At 39.3% G+C, this 17,825-nt stretch overlaps 1 protein-coding gene across 2 annotated transcripts in view; it reads right to left on the minus strand.

Annotated features, from left to right (window-relative positions):
- The window catches only part of BUB1B (BUB1 mitotic checkpoint serine/threonine kinase B), a 51,124-nt gene extending 36,650 nt beyond the window's left edge, over nt 1-14,474 (minus strand). For both annotated transcript variants that reach the window (XM_070503609.1, XM_014847342.3), the window contains exons 1-5: nt 14,218-14,474; nt 11,648-11,794; nt 7,103-7,162; nt 6,525-6,669; nt 2,469-2,665 (exon numbers count right to left, since the gene is read on the minus strand). In XM_070503609.1, coding sequence (XP_070359710.1) covers nt 2,469-2,665; nt 6,525-6,669; nt 7,103-7,162; nt 11,648-11,794; nt 14,218-14,252 — 584 coding nt within the window. In that variant the 5' untranslated portion in view covers nt 14,253-14,474. The remainder of the gene's footprint in view (nt 1-2,468; nt 2,666-6,524; nt 6,670-7,102; nt 7,163-11,647; nt 11,795-14,217) is intronic.
- Between the last annotated feature and the right edge of the window lie 3,351 nt (nt 14,475-17,825).

The raw sequence follows: 17,825 nt of genomic DNA on the forward strand, positions 1-17,825 counted from the left end.
ACATATTTTTCAAGTGTACATAGAACATTCACCACAACAGACTATATTTGGGCCATAAAACGAATCTTAATAAATTTAAAAGGATTAAAACCATACAAATTATGTTCTTTGATCATAATGGAATTAAATTGGAAATCAGTAACAGGGAGATATCTGAAAAATCCCCAAACATCTCCTAATTAAATAATACACTTCTAAATAACCCATGGATCAAAAGGAAGACATAAGGAAAGTTAGAAAATATTTTGAACTGAATGAAAATGAAAATATAATATTACATTAAAACTTGTGGGATACAGCTAAAGCAGTGCTTAGAAAGAAATTTTTTATATTAGAAAAGATTTAGAATCAGTCATCTAAGTTGTCACTTAAATTAGAAAAAGAGCAAGTTAAACCCAAAGCAAAGCACAAAAAAGGAAATAATAAAGAATACAGATTAATAAAATTAACAGAAAATCAACTAAGAGAAAAAACAATAAAACCAAAGATCAATCAAATCTAAACTTCCAGCCAGACTGACTGAGAGAAAAAAAGACAAATTACCAAAATCGGAACTGAAAGAGGGGAGATCACTACATAACCTACAGACATTAAAAGGATAAGGGAATACTATGAACAACTCTATGCCCATAAACTCATCAACTTTGATGAAACAGACCAATTCCTTGAAAGATAAAAACTACCACAACTCACTCAAAGAAATCAAAGATCAAAATAAATGGAGAAATATACAGTAGCCTTTTCCATGAGGATATGTCCCAAGACTCCCCAGTGGATGCCTGAAATCTCGGACAATACTGAACCTTACATGTTCTATGGTTTTTCCTATATATACATATTTGATGTGTGACAGCAAAACCAGCATGAATTTGTTTTTTCTCCTTCATAATTTCACAGATAGAAGATCCATTCTTACTGTAGATCTTAGCAACCTCAGCATATGATTTTTTTCTTTCCTTGTTAAGTTGAGAACTTTCACTTTTTCACTTAAAGGAAGCACTTTACGGCTTCTCTTTGGCATGTCTGAATTGCCAGCATCACTACTCTTGCACTTGGGGCCATTACGAAGTAAAATAAGGGTTACTTAAACACAAGCACTGTGATATCGGGACAATGGATCTGATAACCCAGAGGGCTATTAAGTGACTAATGGGCAGACAGCGTGTACAGCATGGACACACTGGTCAAAGGGATGATTCACATCCTAGGTGGAATGGAGTGGATGGCGAGAGATTTCATCATGCCACTCAGAACGGTGCACAATTTAAAACTTATAAATTGTTTATTTCTGGAATTTTCTATTTAATATTTTCAGACCACTGTTGACTACAGGTAACTGAAACTTCAGAAAGCAAAACTGCAGATAAGGACTACTGTATCATGTTCGTGCACAATACTAATCAAAATCCCAGAAAGCTGATTCTAAAATATATACAGAAAATCAAAGGAACTCAAAGAGCTAAAAAGAACAAAGTTAGAGGACCCATATTAACTGATTTCCAGACTTACTATAAAGCTACAATCTAGATAGTGTGGTGTACACTAATGAATAAATACATCAATAGAACAAAATGGAGTAATAGAAATAAACCTACACAAATATGATCAACTGACTTTTGACAAAGGTACAAAGGCAATTCAGTGGAGAAAATCTTTTCACCAAGTGGCAGAGGAACAAATAGAAGTTCATATGCAAAAAAAAGAAGAACCTTGATCCATACTTTCTACAAAAATTAACTCAAAATGGATCACAGATCTAAATGTAAAAACTATAAAACTTCAAGATGAAAACATAAGAGAAAATCTTTGTGATCTTCGGCTAGACAAAGAGTTCTCAGATGTACCAAAAGCATGATCCATACAAGAAATAATTGATGTTACATTTCTTCAAAATTAAAAACTTTTATTCCATAAAAGATACTGTTAAAAAGAATGAATAGACCAGACTTAAGCTAGGAGAAAAGATTTACAAATCACATATCTGACAAAAGACTTGTATTCAGGATATATAAAGAACTCCTACAACTCAAATGCACTATGCTAAATGAAAGCAGCCAGACTCAAAAGGCGACATACTGTATGATTCCATTTATATGACATTATGGAAAAGGCAAGACTATACGGCTGGAGAATAGATCAGTGGTTGCCAGAGGAGGGGAGGGAGAGTAGGTGTTGAGCACAAAGGGACAGCACGGGGGAATTCTGTGGAGTGATAAGATTATTCTCTATCTTGATCATGGTAATGGTTACATGTCTCTATTCATTTGCGAAAACTTAAAGATCAATATACCAAAGAGTGGATTTTACTGTAATTTAAATAAAAAATATTTAAATATGTTTTTTAAAAAATGGAATAGTAACTAAGTAGACTTGCCAATCCATGGAGAGTACTTTATTCAGACGCAAAAACGACCACTTATCTCTACGAGTTTTAAAGAGCTAAGATAAGCTCCAGAGAAGCACTTTACCGGTGCTGGGACTGCAGTCTTTCCAGGGGTTCAGCCTTCTTTTGAATCCCTTCCTGAAATATCATATCTGCTTTCTTAAAGTTTTCTCTAGCTTCATATTCTTCAGCCCATGAGATATAGAACTGAGCAAGTGAAACGCCAATACCTTGGTTGTGTAAATAACTGTACATATCCAAAGGCTCATTGCATAGATGCCCCTGTAACAAATTAAAAGCATTAACAGTTAACCAATTTCTATTCACTTACTGAGTGTCTGTTATGTGTCAAACAATCATTGGAGGATACCATGTGGAGTTCCAGTATTTAAAAATTAAATAATTTTTATATAACATCTCTATCATAATACGATGTTACAAGAACTATACTGGGAGGACCTAAAAAGCAGACAAAAATAAGAGGTTAATTTAAAAAAAAAAAAGGGATAGGGAGGAAAGACTTCAAGAAGGTGTGACATTTGAGTGTAGCCTTGAAGAAGAAACAGACCTGCATCAGGCAGAGAATGGGAAAGGGCATTCCAGACAGAGAAAACAGCACAAGCAAGGACAGAGAAGAATAAAAGTTTGTGAGGGTGCAGCCTAAATAGGAGTTTGGAAAGAAAGGTGTGACAGGTCTTGAATGTCAAGCTAATCAACTTTAAATTTACCTGATAGTCAATGTATGTGTGTTGGGGTGGGAGAGCTATAAGCAAAAGAATGACATGATTAAAGTATTTTAGAAGGAATCTTATAAGACCACATACAATGTAGATAATTCTAGTAGCAAGAAGTGGCGGGAAAAAATCACTAAAAATCCTGCACCATTAACAGTTTGATATATGTTCTTCAGTCATTTTTTCTCCTTAAGGGAAAAAAAGGGAACATATTACATCATTTTACACAGGATAAAAGGATTCTTACCATTTTATAAAGTTTTAATCATAATAAAATTTGCTTTTATTCCACTTAATAGTACATCATTCATTTTTCCATGGTTCTTACTCTTCACATTATTTTTAAATGGATGAATAATGTTCCATCTAGTAGATCTTCCATCATTTAACTATTTCCCTATTTTTTGGATAAACAACTTCTAATTTTGCCCAATTATAAATAATTCTATAATAAATGTCTTCATGCATACAAGCTTTCACATTTTACACTACTCCCTTAAGATAAATTCCTAGAAGAACTATATTAAAAAGTAACAAATTACTTTCTAAGAGGGTTGTATAAATTTAAAATGCTAGTAGTGGGGCTGGCCCAGTGGCGTAGTGGTTAAGTTCATGTTCTGCTTCAGTGGCCCAGGGCTTGCAGGTTTGGATGCCGGGTGCAGACCCAGGACCACTTGTCAAGCCACCCTCTGGCAGCATCCCACATACAAAATAGAGGAAGACTGACACAGACGTTAGCTCAGCAAGTATCTTCCTCAAGCAAAAGAGGAAGACTGGCAACAGATGTTAGCTCAGGGCCCATCTTCCTCACAAGAAACAAACAAAACAAAACAAAACTAACAAAAAATAAAATGCTAGTAGTAATTCCCAAATACTTATTTCACAGAAAATACTTATTTTTAAAAGTTTCTAATTTCATACAAAAATGGCATTTCAGTGTTCTAATAATTAGGAATTCTTTTACTCCTAGGGAGGCTAACATTTTCTCTTGTTTATTTACTAGATGTATTTTCTTTCATATCTATCTGTTCCTGATTGTCTAGCCTAGGTTAAATTCCCTTTGTATATATACCCATACAACTGAATACTTTCTTTTTTATTACACTTTCAATTAATTACTTAATATCTGTCTTCACCAATAAAGTAAGCTCCACAAAGGCAGAAAATATTGCTATCTACTATATCCCAGTCCCTAGCCAGGCTCTGGTAGAAAAAGGTTGAATAAAGGAAATGATCCATTTATATCTTTGACAAAAACCATTAGTATTTTATGGTTTAATTTTTCAGTAATTCAGTAAATAGGTTTTTCTGGTTACCCAAATTAGCGATGTTTTCCCATACTTGATGGTGTTTCAAGCAAAGTTATAATTCTGAATGTGTTGCCAGTATAAGATCCAGTTCTTGGTATCTATTACTACACAAATAGAGCTTAACATTGATTTCACTTCGTTAATGGCTTTCTGAATAATTCTGGTGTAGCATGGGACAGCCAATAAAGATCAGGTTATTCCAGAGTGCTAAATGAGATCACTTAAGAAATAACATAAATAAAAGGACAATATGGTTAGATTAATGGATCCAAAAGTTAAATCTTTTTGGTAACCCCTAAAAAGCCAAACTAAAACAATTTTACACTTTAAACCAAAAATATTGGATATTTTCTAAGAACAAATTTTTCCTTTAGCTAGATTGTAGTTATGCCTTATAAAAGTAATTATGACTGCAGAAATTTTTCTGCAAAGCAAAAGAAAGGAGCAGTGTGAGCAACCCATCTATTATTACTCCTCTTGACCATCTCATAAAGAAAAAAACAGGAAAAGAGTGTAATATGCACCTTCTTATCCATGTACAAAGTTCAGATTATTGCTGATCATTCTAGGGTTGATCATTTGAATTTGAAGGTTGTTTAGACCAGTAATTCTCAGATTAACTATGGTGAAGGGGCAAGTTTTGGGGGGGGGGGGGTAGGGGGAGGGTGTTTAAAAGTTTCCATTCCATAGTTGACTGATACTTTTAAAAACTAGCAAAAAAACAGAAGTTACTGGAAAAATGATGACGTACTTAGATGTGGCAATGCCAAATTGTTAACAAAATTTCTAAATGCTTACTCTCAATTTTTGTACTTATCTTGAACAGTCTGCAGACCATTCTTTCAGTAGCACGGGTCTAGACTATGCTTTTTACTTTATGATAATGTCATTGCTCTTCAGTAACAGCGCAGGTTAGTGTAAGTGAATAGAGAAATTATTCCAATTAATTGTGACTTTTAATAGCTCCAATTAATATAATCATAGAATCCTGGGATTAAAAGTCACTTTAGAGGTTTATCTAGTCCAACCTTTTAATAAATCACATATAAGAATATTATTTAGGATAAGTAAATAGGATAGACTGAAGAACAAAATCCATTACTATACCACCAGGAACCATAGTCTCCATGATAACAAATCCGTTTAGCATTCTTTGGGTGCCATCCTTTGTTACAACTTCCTGTAACTAATTTCCCTAAGGTAATTTCTCCAGCTTGTCAATAAGGAGGCCAAGATATGTCAAACACCACTTTTAGGATAAAAGTAATGAAATTAATGTCTAAGAAACTCTGGTCATTATTTTTTATGAAGATGTTTTCATAAAAAATCCTCAAGAGTGCTCTAGGAATAAAAGAACTACAAGGCAAGTGAGACAGTACAAAGTGGTCAGGCAGATATTTTTGGAAACAGCAATATACTAGGTAACAGAAGCCCAAAGACAGATGAAGAATTAAATATCACTTTTTTATGGTGATGATTCTCAAAAAGGGGAGAAAGGGATACCAGAACCACCTACAAAATCTTTTCCCCAAACAACTGTACTAATGTCATGTGTTGGCTCCTACTTATCCTCCCCCAGTACAGTTGCATGGACCAATTATGCTTAAAATAAATAAACAAACAGATAACCCACTCCCATGGAGAGGTATATAGGACTTGTGATCACTTTTTCTAAAATTTTATTTTTCTTTTTTCTGCCCAAAGCCCCCCCAAGTACATAGTTGTATATTTTTAGTTGTGGGTCCTTCTAGTTGTGCTGTGTGGGATGCAGCCTCAGTGTGGCCAGATGAGTGGTGCCATGTCCACGCCCAGGATTCGAACGGGCAAAACCCCGGGCCACTGCAGCGGAGCGCACAAACTTAACTACTCAGCCACGGGGCCGGCCCCTATGATCACTTTTAAAGGGGTAAACAACTGGATATTAAAATCTATTTTTAAAGTAGAACCCAATTTAACAAATATTGAGTATTTATTAAATGTTTAGTATCTACTAAATGACTCAGGGTTTGCCATCTTTTTGTGTATCAGATACCTCTAGAGAAAACCTCTTGGTTTAATATTTTTTAAACAAATATTTCTCAGATTGAAAAGACTTACCAATTTAAGCCAGAGACTGAGAAACCGAGGATCACTATAATACCGTTTTTCTCCTTGTAGCGCTTCCACAGCTCTTTCTAATAATGTTGACATATTACTCTCCTTCCCACCCTGAGGATAGTTCTGCTCTGTCCACTTAATATACCTGAACGGAAAGCAAAGGAAAAAAATATTTTTAAAGTTTAACCTGTTCTTTTGTTCTTGCTCCAACACCCATTCTGGACTTTTTAAAGCAGAAATGTCTAATATATTGAAAGGATGTTTATTTAAAGGTCCTCAATGACATACCCTAAGCCTGTATCCCTCAAACTTTTCCAAGTATGGCTAACATTGCCTCTGGGAAATAATGGGGATGGGGATGAAAGGGTGTAGCTCACAGGTGCATGCCAAAAACTTGAAATTTCTTCAGTGCTGAACACCTCAGGAAGATACACTATGATTATTCTGTCTCTCTGTATCCCCGAGACACCACTTTCTACTCTGACACACTGCTCCGTACACCCCAATTTGAGAAGCACAGCCATAAGGACTCATCTGCTAAGTTTCTACTGCCCTTGTTAAAAAAAAAAAAGACCCACCTATCCCAAACATCCAGAGGGTCATTTCCAGAGTAAAATCGAATTTCAGATTCAAATGCCCTAAAATTTAAACAGAAAATGTTAGCGTAAGCAATAGTGATAACAGCCAAATGAACAAGTATCACCTTCATTTTTATTGATTTATTAAGTGTTTACTATCAATCTAGATAACTGCACTGGAACTTGAGGGTTTGTTAAACAGAAAGAAAAAGAAAAGAAATTATTAGGATTCTGCCTGATAACATAACAGGAGGGACAAAACATGTAGAAACTAGAGAAACAAATTCCAAGACAACATATAGAAAAGCAGTTTACACAGCAGTTTAAAGCTCTGGAACGAAACTCCCAGGTTCAAATGCAGCTCCACCATCACTAGCTGAGTGATGCTGGACAAGCTATTGAAACTGTGTTTTCAGCTTCCACATTTGTAAAATGAGGATAATAATAGTACCTATCTCATTAGGTTGATTAGTCTTAAGTGTAAAGTGTTTAAAATAGTAAGTACTCAATAAATGATAGCTATTATTTTATATGTATATGATGGTATTGAACAAACTAAACACACACACATACACAAATATAGAGAACTAAGAATCTTAAAGAAAAATCCCATGGGTAACATTAGTCAGAGAAGAATAATGCTGTATATAATTTGGGGCGTGCTTCAAAAAAAACGTGTAAAATATGACTCTATAAAGAGCTAGGAGAGGTAGAGGGCTAAGACTAAGTTAAGAGTGAACAGTTAAAACAGAGGGGAAGTATTGGGTAACAAACCACACTTCAGACAAATGATTAGTCAATGAAAACTGTATAAGGCATTACGTCTTATATAAAGAATAATAAAATAGTCACTGACACAAAGGAATTTATACTCTAATAAGAAAGTACATAAATGAAAAATTAATTAGTAATACAAAGCAGTGTAGTATATTACAATTGCCAAAAATGGATGGTAAAAGCTTTCCAAGAATGGAAGTCAAAAGGAGTAGCCTCAGAAGGTGGGACTCTGAAGGGACCATAAGATTTGAAAGAGTTTTCCAAGAGAGAGGGAAATAAGTACTGAATAAAGATGTGAAAATGGGAGAGTTTATCCAGAGGAAACTGAGCTATAACATAAAGTCAGTATTGGGAATAAATGGAGATGTCTGGAGAGGTGAGAAGGGCATGCTTTAAATATAAATTTAAAGACCTTGGATTCCATCTGCTTGAGTCACTATTGGTTCTTTAATTGGAAAGGATCTCATCTATGGTAAGTAAAGATTTTCAGATTAATCAAGTAACATCACAAGAGTAGGAGAAATTAGAAAAGGAGCCACAATTATGAAGCTAATATGGTGATTTAAATTTGAGATAATGAGGGGATTATCTGCACAAATGGTGAAAAAATAAAATCTAAGACACTACTGATAAAAATCAGCAACTCTCAAAATTTATCTACAATTCAATGCAAATTCCAGTAGGCTCTTTTCTAGAAACTGACAAGATGATTTTAAAATCTGTTTGGAAAGGCAAAGGACTAAGAATAGCCCAAAAAATTTCAAAAACAAACAACAGAAGTTGGAGAACTCACTCTACCTGACTTCGACTTACTATATAAAGCTAATCAAAACAATATACAATTAGTGAAAGGATAGACAGCTAGATCAACAGAACAGAACAGAGTCCAGAAATAATCCACACATATACAATATTTTGACAAGGGCCCCAAAACAATTCACTTGGGAAAGAAAAAAAATCTCTTCAACAAATGGAGGCAGAACAACTATATATCCATACTGGGGTAGGGGTTGGGGGGGAGGGGGGCACTGAGAACTTTTACTCCAGCCTCACACCATACACAAGGATAAATTTAAGATGAATCATAGATCTAAACATAAAGGCTAAAACAATAAAGCTACTAGAAAAAAACGCAGGAGAATCTCTTTGCAATTTTGGAGTAGGCAAAGATCTAGAGACAACACAAAAAGCACTAACCATAAAAGAAAAACAATAACTAAACGTCATCAAAATTAAAAACTTCTGCTTATCAAAAAATACCAAGAAAATAGACAGCCATGGACTGGGAGAAAATACCTGCAACACATATTATATAAAGAACTGCTGCAATCCAATTTTAAAACTGGGCAAAATATCTGAGCAAATACACCACAAAAGAAGATATATAAAAGGCCAACAAGCATGTGAAAAAGTGCTCACCACCATTAGTCACGAGAGAAATGGGAAGTAAAACCGTAAGATACTATTACATACCCGCCAGAACAGCTAAAATGAAAAAAGATTGACAACAACAAATACTGGAGTGGATTTGGGGCAAACAGACCTTCATACATTGCTGGTAGGAGTGTAAAATCTTACAACCTCTTTGGAAAACTGCTAGTTTCTTAAAAAGTTAAACATACATTTATTCTATGATCCAGCATTTCTATTCCAAGAGAAATGAAAATCTATGTCCACAAAAAGCCCTGTACAAGAATGTCCATAGCAGCTTTATTCATAAAGCACAAAGCTGGAAAGAATCTAAATGTCCATCAGCTGATGAATGGATAAGCAAATGGAATACTACTAATAAAAAGGAATATACTGCAACGTGAAAAAGCCTGAAAAAAATGCTAAGTGAAAGGATTGTATGATTCCATTTATATAAAATTCTAGAATAAGCAAAAGTAACCTACAGTGATAGAAATCTGATCACTGGTTGCTTCATGAGGGAGGGGAAGACGACTGATTGGGAAGGGGCATGAGAGAACTTTTTTTTTAAGATTTTATTTTTTTCCTTTTTCTCCTCAAAGTCCCCCAGTACATAGTTATATATTCTAGTTGTGGGTCCTTTCGGTTGTGGCATGTGGGATGCTGCCTCAGCGTGGCCTGATGAGCAGTGCCATGTCCGCCCAGGATCTGAACCAGGGAAACCCCGGGCCACAGAAGCAGAGTGCGAGAACTTAACCACTCGGCCACGGGCCGGCCCGAGAGAACTTTCTGAGGTAAAAAAATGTTCTGTCTTAAAATGCGTGTCAAAACTGATTAAATAGTATACTTAAAAATCTGAGCATTTCACTGAATGTAAATTATACTTAAAAAAAAATCCTTAGTAAATGACTAAATAAAATCCGGGTGAGAGAGCAGTAAGTAAGATCATTCAGGTGAGTTTTGGTACCATTAACCAAAATGGAGTAGAAAAAGGAAGGTCATTTATGAGAGAAGACAGTCAGTATTTACTATATCAGTGAAACATTTATCTAATTATGTTACTGGTAGATAACATAGATATTTAGAAGGCAAGTAAGAGAAGTAAACAGTAGTTAAACAATCCCGGAAAATTTGAATATGGAAGAACAGAGGGCAAAAGACAGAGACTTAGGTTAAAAGCAGTAGGAAGCCAACAAGAAAAAAGGAAGAGTAGTTAGAGAAGTGGAAAAACTAATACAGCGTCACAGAAGCCAGGAAGAAGAGTTAGGAACAGAACACCACCACCTCTGAAACAAAACCATAAAACAAGTGCTTTTAAAGATCCAATGAGACGAAAAAAGATGTTCATTATATCATTACCCAAAATTATAATAATTTGCCTATGATGGTAGAATTTTTTGTCAGAAATTAAGGGTAGAAATTGATACTTCAGTTTATTTTTTTGAAAAAAGCATATTTATCAAAACATGTATTAGTCAAAGGAGAGCAAGTCCTGTAGGTCCATTTGAATAACATAGCAGTATTTTTCAGCTTTTCTTTATCCAGAGTTTGCTAAACCACTATTGAGAAACCTTCTAGCATAAATTCAATTTCTCTGAGGTTTACATTTCCTTTGGAGACCACTATTTCTTTTTGACATCTTCTCAAAAATACTTTTCTAGAAAGTTAATAATTGAGTATACATAGAAGATAGCAGATTCACTCTCCCTCAGTATTCACAATCCAAGGAAGCAATTTCTCTAATTGATTGCTATCTTTTTTTTTTTTGAAGATCAGCCCTGAGCTAACTACTGCCAGTCCTCCTATTTTTGCTGAGGAAGACTGGCCCTGAGCTAACATCCGTGCCCATCTTCCTCTACTTTATATGTGGGACACCTACCACAGCATGGTGTGCCAAGCAGTGCCATGTCTGCACCCGGGATCCGAACCAGCGAACCCCAGGCTGCTGAGAAGCAGAACGTACACACTTAACCGCTGCGCCACTGGGCCAGCCCCTAATTGATTGCTATCAAAGAGTTAATTCTGTTTAGAGATCCAGAATGACATAATACTTCTGGGAAATACTGTAATATGACACTTGCTTTACTTTGCTTATCACTGCCCCCTGTATAAGATGTATTTCTATTGACATAAGAGGTTGGCTGCTTCACAATGAGATAGAATCCTATAGTTCTTGTTCTTAATCATATGTGAGATTTTGAGATAGCTGTCATGTGATGAAAAAGCAGGCAAGGAACAGATTCTCATACTACCAATTTTGAAGAGTACTCCTTATGCCATCCTGCACGGATTCACACCCACATTATCTACCGCAGTTGGGGAAGAATGATGACAGTGGAACCCCACCATTCTACACACCGTTTCTGCAGCTGAAGAGTAGTGTTACAGGCAGATTCTTGCTGGGCCAGTGCTCCCTGAAGTGTGGACATGATCCTCCCCTGCCTTAAGGGTTGTACATTTTCTTTACTCAGCTCCCATTCATCTCCCTCCAGGGACATGGTTTCACTGTGAAGAGGGAAACGCAAGTACATTTCATACCAATATTGAGTTATTATATCACTAGACCACTGTAAATATTTTCAGATAAATGATTATTCATGATCTTTGGGTTGAACATGGTGGCTGGCACATTAGTGGTGTTATTATACTCCTAAGCTCTGGGCCTTTCTGTGACCTGGTTTCCAAGTTTATGGCTGTAGTATTGCCTAATGAAGGAGAAAGTGACAAGGGTATTGTGGATAGTGCTATAAGAATAAAATTTAAGGCAGGAAGAAAAGAAGGGAAAAAAGTATTACAAATTTGGCAAAGTAGACGGAAAGCAGTTCTATGCCTACCACTGAATGCATCATCTGGTTTAATTTAAACAATTACAGCAATTTAAGCAAAGTTTTTGTCAGACTAACACCCCATGTTTCAACTGATGGCTTAAAACTGAAGTTTACATATATAGGTAGTCCGGAGCAGAAGCAGACAAAAACACAGTCTACTGGTCACAACTGCCCCCTGCCCCCAATTCTATCAAGCCTATGCAGGGAATCCCCACTACTTTTTGGAGCCCATCACCATGTTGGGTATGTATTCTGAACTACCGACCTCTGCAGTGGTCCAACAGGCTTCTAGATGAGAGACATTACCTCTGGGTTTAAAACAGAGACAGAGGCACTAATCTTGAAAATAGAGTGAAAGCTACGTGTGACCTCAGTCTAGACGAGAGCTGAAAACTCTCTTCAAGGAAGTGAAGTGTAAGTGATTAATAATTTAGGTTGTAACTACGCATGTCTTTTAAACTACATTGTGGGAATCCTGTAAATGTTAAGGGCACGTCACTCATTTTTGTAACCCCATGGTCTAACACAGGACCTGACACTAGTAAGCACTGAATAAATGTCTGTGGAGTTCATCTGAATTTCTCCTCTTGCTCTAAAAATAGTAATTAAATTATCTCAGTTAAATTTCCAACGCTGAACTGGCTCTGCTCCCACTCTCCCTCCTTCTCCTGCCTCCTCCCAGACCTGCTCCTCCCACAGTCTTCCCTCACCTCAGATAAACGGCAATTTCATTTTCGCAGTTGCTCAAGCCAAAAATCTTAGTGCCAACCTTGACACCCCTCTCACATCTCCCCAGTCACTCAGCAAATCCTGTGGGCTCTACCGTCAAAATATATCCAGAAATCAACCTCTTCTCACCATCTCCACTGTTTCCAGCCGGGCTCAAGCCACCATGTTCTCTTGCCTGGGTGATTTCAATAACCTTTTAACTGGTCTCCCTGCTTCCATCCTTCTCTGCCTTTACCCTTTTCAACACTGCAGCCAAGGTGATCCCATTTAAACCCAAGTCAGATCATGTCTTATCTCTGCCAATGACTTGCGACTATAATCAGAGTCAAAGCCAAGTCCTTACAACGCCTGCACCCTCACCTAATTTTTCACTTCATTTCTTTATACTCTCCTGGTTCACTCTGCTCCAGCTTCTTGGCAGGTGCAGCTTCCTCTGCCAGCCCTTACCCTCCAGCCTTCGTACTTCCCCCAGAGACATGCACGACTAGCTCTTGAGTTTCCTTCAAGTCTCAACCCAAATGATACCTTCTCAGTGAGGTCCCCTGTTCAAAACCATCCAAAATTGCACCACCCACGCTCCTCCTGTTTTATTTTTTGCTGTACTGACCACCATCCTTCTTTTAGCTTCTTTATCTTGTTTATTGTCTGTCGCCCCTACCCTCATCCCACCCAGAACTTAAGCTTCACGAGGGTAGGGATTTTTGTGTCTTTTGTTCATCACTGCACCTAGCGCTTAGTAGGCAGTCAGTAAATATTTGTCGCATGAACTAAAGAGCTCGTGACACGGCACTTATCTAAGTATTGTGCACCCCATAATGAAAACGCATACAGAATTCCAACCTAGAAGAGCTGACACGTGTTTATATATATATAAAAAAAAGCAGCCAGCATGCAGAGAACAGCTTTTCAGACTTCTAACTGTGCCATTGGCATAATGATAGCACCCATTGGTTGGGCCCTTATTTGGGGGCAGTTACTTTACACATGCTTTGAATTCTCCCAGAACCCGGCAAAGGAGCTTGAATAACAGCATTTTCCCTATTTAGATGTGCCCAGGGTCAAAGGCCAGCAGTGGCTGAGTTGAGATGCACACACCGGCCACACTACAGATTCCAAGTTCTCCGTACCACTGGGGTCCCACGGCCCCCCCTGCTCTGCAGCTGGAGGCAGCAGGATCCCACGGGCCTCGTCCCACGGAGGTCGGCGCTCGCCCTCGTCTTCACCTCCACCCCTCGCCTCCGACTCCACAGGGAGGAAGCTCCGGCCAGGCCTGCTCTGCTCCCGACCGTGCCGGTCCTCTCCTTGACTGCTCTGAGCGGAGTCGCATCACCTGCCAGGCCCTGCTCCCAGCAGCTCCCCTCCCGTACCTACCTCAGGGCACCCCCTTCCTTCCTCATCGCCGCCATCCTGCATTCCCGGCTCAGGCCCTCGTCCTGCCACGGGCCTTTCCTCGGGGCCGCAGACCGTCTGGGCCTCCTTCTGCAACCTGCCCTTAGAGGTACTGAAGCGAGCAGAGGGTGCTCCCGAACAAAAGCACGCACCCGACGCCCTCACAAACCCGCCACCTCAAGGCTTCACCCCTAGCCGCCAAGTTTCAAATTTAACGGTCCCGCGCGGACGACGTGACTACGCCCCTCCTCTCCTCCGTACTCGCGCCTCTCCTCCAAGGAATTCTGGGGCTTGTAGTTTATCCCCGGTTTAATCCACGCTGTCGCGGTGCACAATGGGAGTTGTAGTTTCCGGGAATCTATGGCCGCTCTGGTGCCGCAGATTTAGGCGGTATAAGCTCTCTGCAGGTGGTGCCTGCGTCCTGGCTTTAAGGCTAGTCGCTGAGCCCAGCGAGGGACCCGTTAAATACCGGAATTTTTTTGATGCATTGAGCTTAGAGAGATGTCTTTGAGTGCTTGCACTTGGCCTGACTCTTTTCTGGGGTGGCTGGGCGGGCTATGATCACTCCCCGCTGTCTGCCCCAAATCTCGCACGTGTCCAGAGTTCTTAGGCCGCTCTGACCCAGCTGTTTCCTGCCCAACCCTTGAATTCAGAAAAGCTGGATTCTAGTTCTGTAAAAATCGTACCAAATGTGCAACCTTAGGCAAGCCACATTAACCTCTCTGAGTTTGTTTTCCTCATCTGTAGTGTGGTGATGATATTGCCTTGCTTTCTCTTCTGCACAGTCCACAGGCAGAACATACAGCTATACCATGGCTCCCAAGGTTTTACCTCTTTTCCCCTTAAGGAAACCAGGCTCGACTGACACTGGACTCTTAGTCCCAGTTCCAATTTCCTAAGGGAGACGTTAGGGTGGGCTCAGTTGTGGCCAAGAGAGCAGTCTTTTGAACAAGCCCAGGGGCATAGGAGTCCTCCTCTATGATGGTGAGGATGGTGGGAGAAGTGGCAGTTCCCAGAGAGGGGAGCTGGGAGTAGGTGTCCACTACTCCTTGCCTCTTGATCCCAGCTATCACCTCTTTGTTCATACCATGTAAGCTCTTCTTTCCTCTGCATCATCGGGACTCTCAATTGCAAAGGAATGGAAATCCAAGTCAAACTGGCTTTCTCACAAAAGGGAATTTACTGGCTCATATATAAACGATGTAAAATGATGCTTAACCCAGGACTCATGTGGTGTCATCAGGACTGGGCCCCTCTCTATTCCTCACCTCTGCCCTTATGTTGGTTTATTGCCAGTCTCCATTGAGTAACAGCTTTAGGACTTTATCCTTCCAGGTTCGAGTTCAGACTCAGAGCCACTCTGCTTAGTCCTTTTCACCTAAACAATCACTGGGGCTAGTGGATTCAAGGCTCTAATTGTTCAGACCAAAATCATGTGTTTCACCTTGGGACTAAGAGAGGGACAGGGGTGGTTCCCCATATGAAATTTTGGTTACTCTTTTCTTTCAAATCCTCTAGATCCAGGAAGCCTTCCTCGATTATGGGAGATGTGATATATGGAATTTGCTCTCCGGTTCATCTTCTCTCTTACCTTACGCCAGTACTGACCTAGCCCCTCATTTCCTTTGCCCAGGGTGTCCTATTCACATCTACAACTTATCAATTTCAATTGCCTGAAAGTGTAACATTTACTTTTTTAATCTCAGTCTTTGTTGTAGCCTAGTCAGATGCCTCATAAACTGTGGACCAACACAGAACACATTCAGGCTAAAGCTTTTGCTTGTTTCACCAGAAAAAAAAAAAAAGGTAGATAGGTTAAAAAATACAAAATGAATGAGAGAAGGTGCTCTATAATCTTATTTGGAACATGAGTTCTTGTTAGGCTGGACTGTGGCTGGGCATCCTGCACAGGGCCCAGTGGCGGTGATACAGGCTTCACAGCACCCACCAATCGTGAGGAAAGTCAGGATTAAGCTCACACACATTTATGGTCCAAAGAGGATGAGACAGTTGCTCAGCCTGACTACTTAAATGTGCCGAGAACGGGTGGGACACAGAAGATATGAACGGTGAACTAGACACAGTTCTTGTCCTCCGGGAACTTCAGGCTAGTGGGAGGGACAGGCAAATAAACAGGCAATTTCAGTACATTGCTGCCACAGCCAGACATAAATAAACACAGGGGACCATGGAAGCTGGTAGGAGGAGCTTCCAACCCAGGCCTGGGGGAAAGGAAGAGGTCAGGGGACATTTCCTGGAGAAGACGGTGAACCCAAAGGGCAAGGAGGATTTGGCACAAACTATTGAGCATAACAACACAAGTTGTGTAGCAGCTGACATTTCTCTATAGCATGTGTCCACTTCCTCTCTATTCTCCACTGTCTCCTGACTTCCCACACCAGGCCTCCCCTCTTTAGACCCCCATGTCAGCCCATCAAGACTTACCTGCCCCATGTCCTATTCTCCCTCACCTAACTATCGCATTGAAAACAGATGAACGAAATCACTCAAAGATGTTAACAACAGTTAATGCTTTAATGCAGTATTTTCCACATCATGTTCTAAGATGCTAATATGTTCAGGGAAATAAGGGTTTGGTGTTCAAATAAGTTTCTGAAATGCTGGATTAAGGGTATCTTTTCTGAGAGGCTCCCTAGAGCCCTCACTATGCCAAAGTGCACCGTGAATCTCTAGTTTTCTATTGCTGCTGTAACAAACTACCGTGAACTCAGTAGCTTAAAACAACACAAATGTATTATCTCGTAGTTTGATAGGTCAGAAGTTTGTCTCAGTCTCACTGGGCTAAACAAGATGTTTGCAGGACTGTGTCTGGAGGCCCTTCAAGAGAATTTGTTTCCTTTTTTTCAGTTTTCAGAGGCATTCACCGGTATTCCCCAGCTTGCGGCCCCTTCCTCTATCTTCAAAGCCAGCTGCACAGCATCTCTCTGACCCAGCTTCCATCATCACCTCTCTTTCTCTGACCGTAGTCAGGAAAATCTCTCTGCTTTTAAGGTCCATATGATTAGATTGGACCCATCTAGATAATGGAGAATAACCTTTCTATCTCAAGGTCCTGAACCTTAATCACATCTGCTAAGTCCCTTTTGCCACATAAAGTGACATAGTCACAGGTTCTGTGGGTTAGGACATCTTTGGGGGCCACTATTCTGCCTACCACAGGGTGCTAAAATATGTTGGCATCTCTAAATGTATTTGAGCACATGGGAACCTTTTCACACATCTTTCAGAACAGATTTTGGGCTCTTTGTGTTTTAACAGTAGGCTCCAGGAGAAGAAAATTCATAAAGCAGTAAATTTTAATGATGGAATTTCATGTACAGTGGCAACTGGTAGCAGTTGAGGTCTAGCAAGCCCCCCATTTTCACCTGTTTATCTTACATGCAAAGCCATCCTTAGCTTCCTCAGTGGCTGATGAGGGATTTAGTTGTCAGGGAATCTATCCTCCCTTGCTTAGTCTTGTGGAGATGTGTGTGTTCTTGATTGTGCAAAAACTGATTCCCCCAACTTTGCCTTCATGGGTTATACAAAAGCCAGCTTTAGAAGCTAAACACCGCAAAGATGAAAATCTC

The sequence above is a fragment of the Equus asinus genome, chromosome 2, assembly GCF_041296235.1.
Source record: "Equus asinus isolate D_3611 breed Donkey chromosome 2, EquAss-T2T_v2, whole genome shotgun sequence".
Lineage (NCBI taxonomy): Eukaryota > Metazoa > Chordata > Mammalia > Perissodactyla > Equidae > Equus > Equus asinus.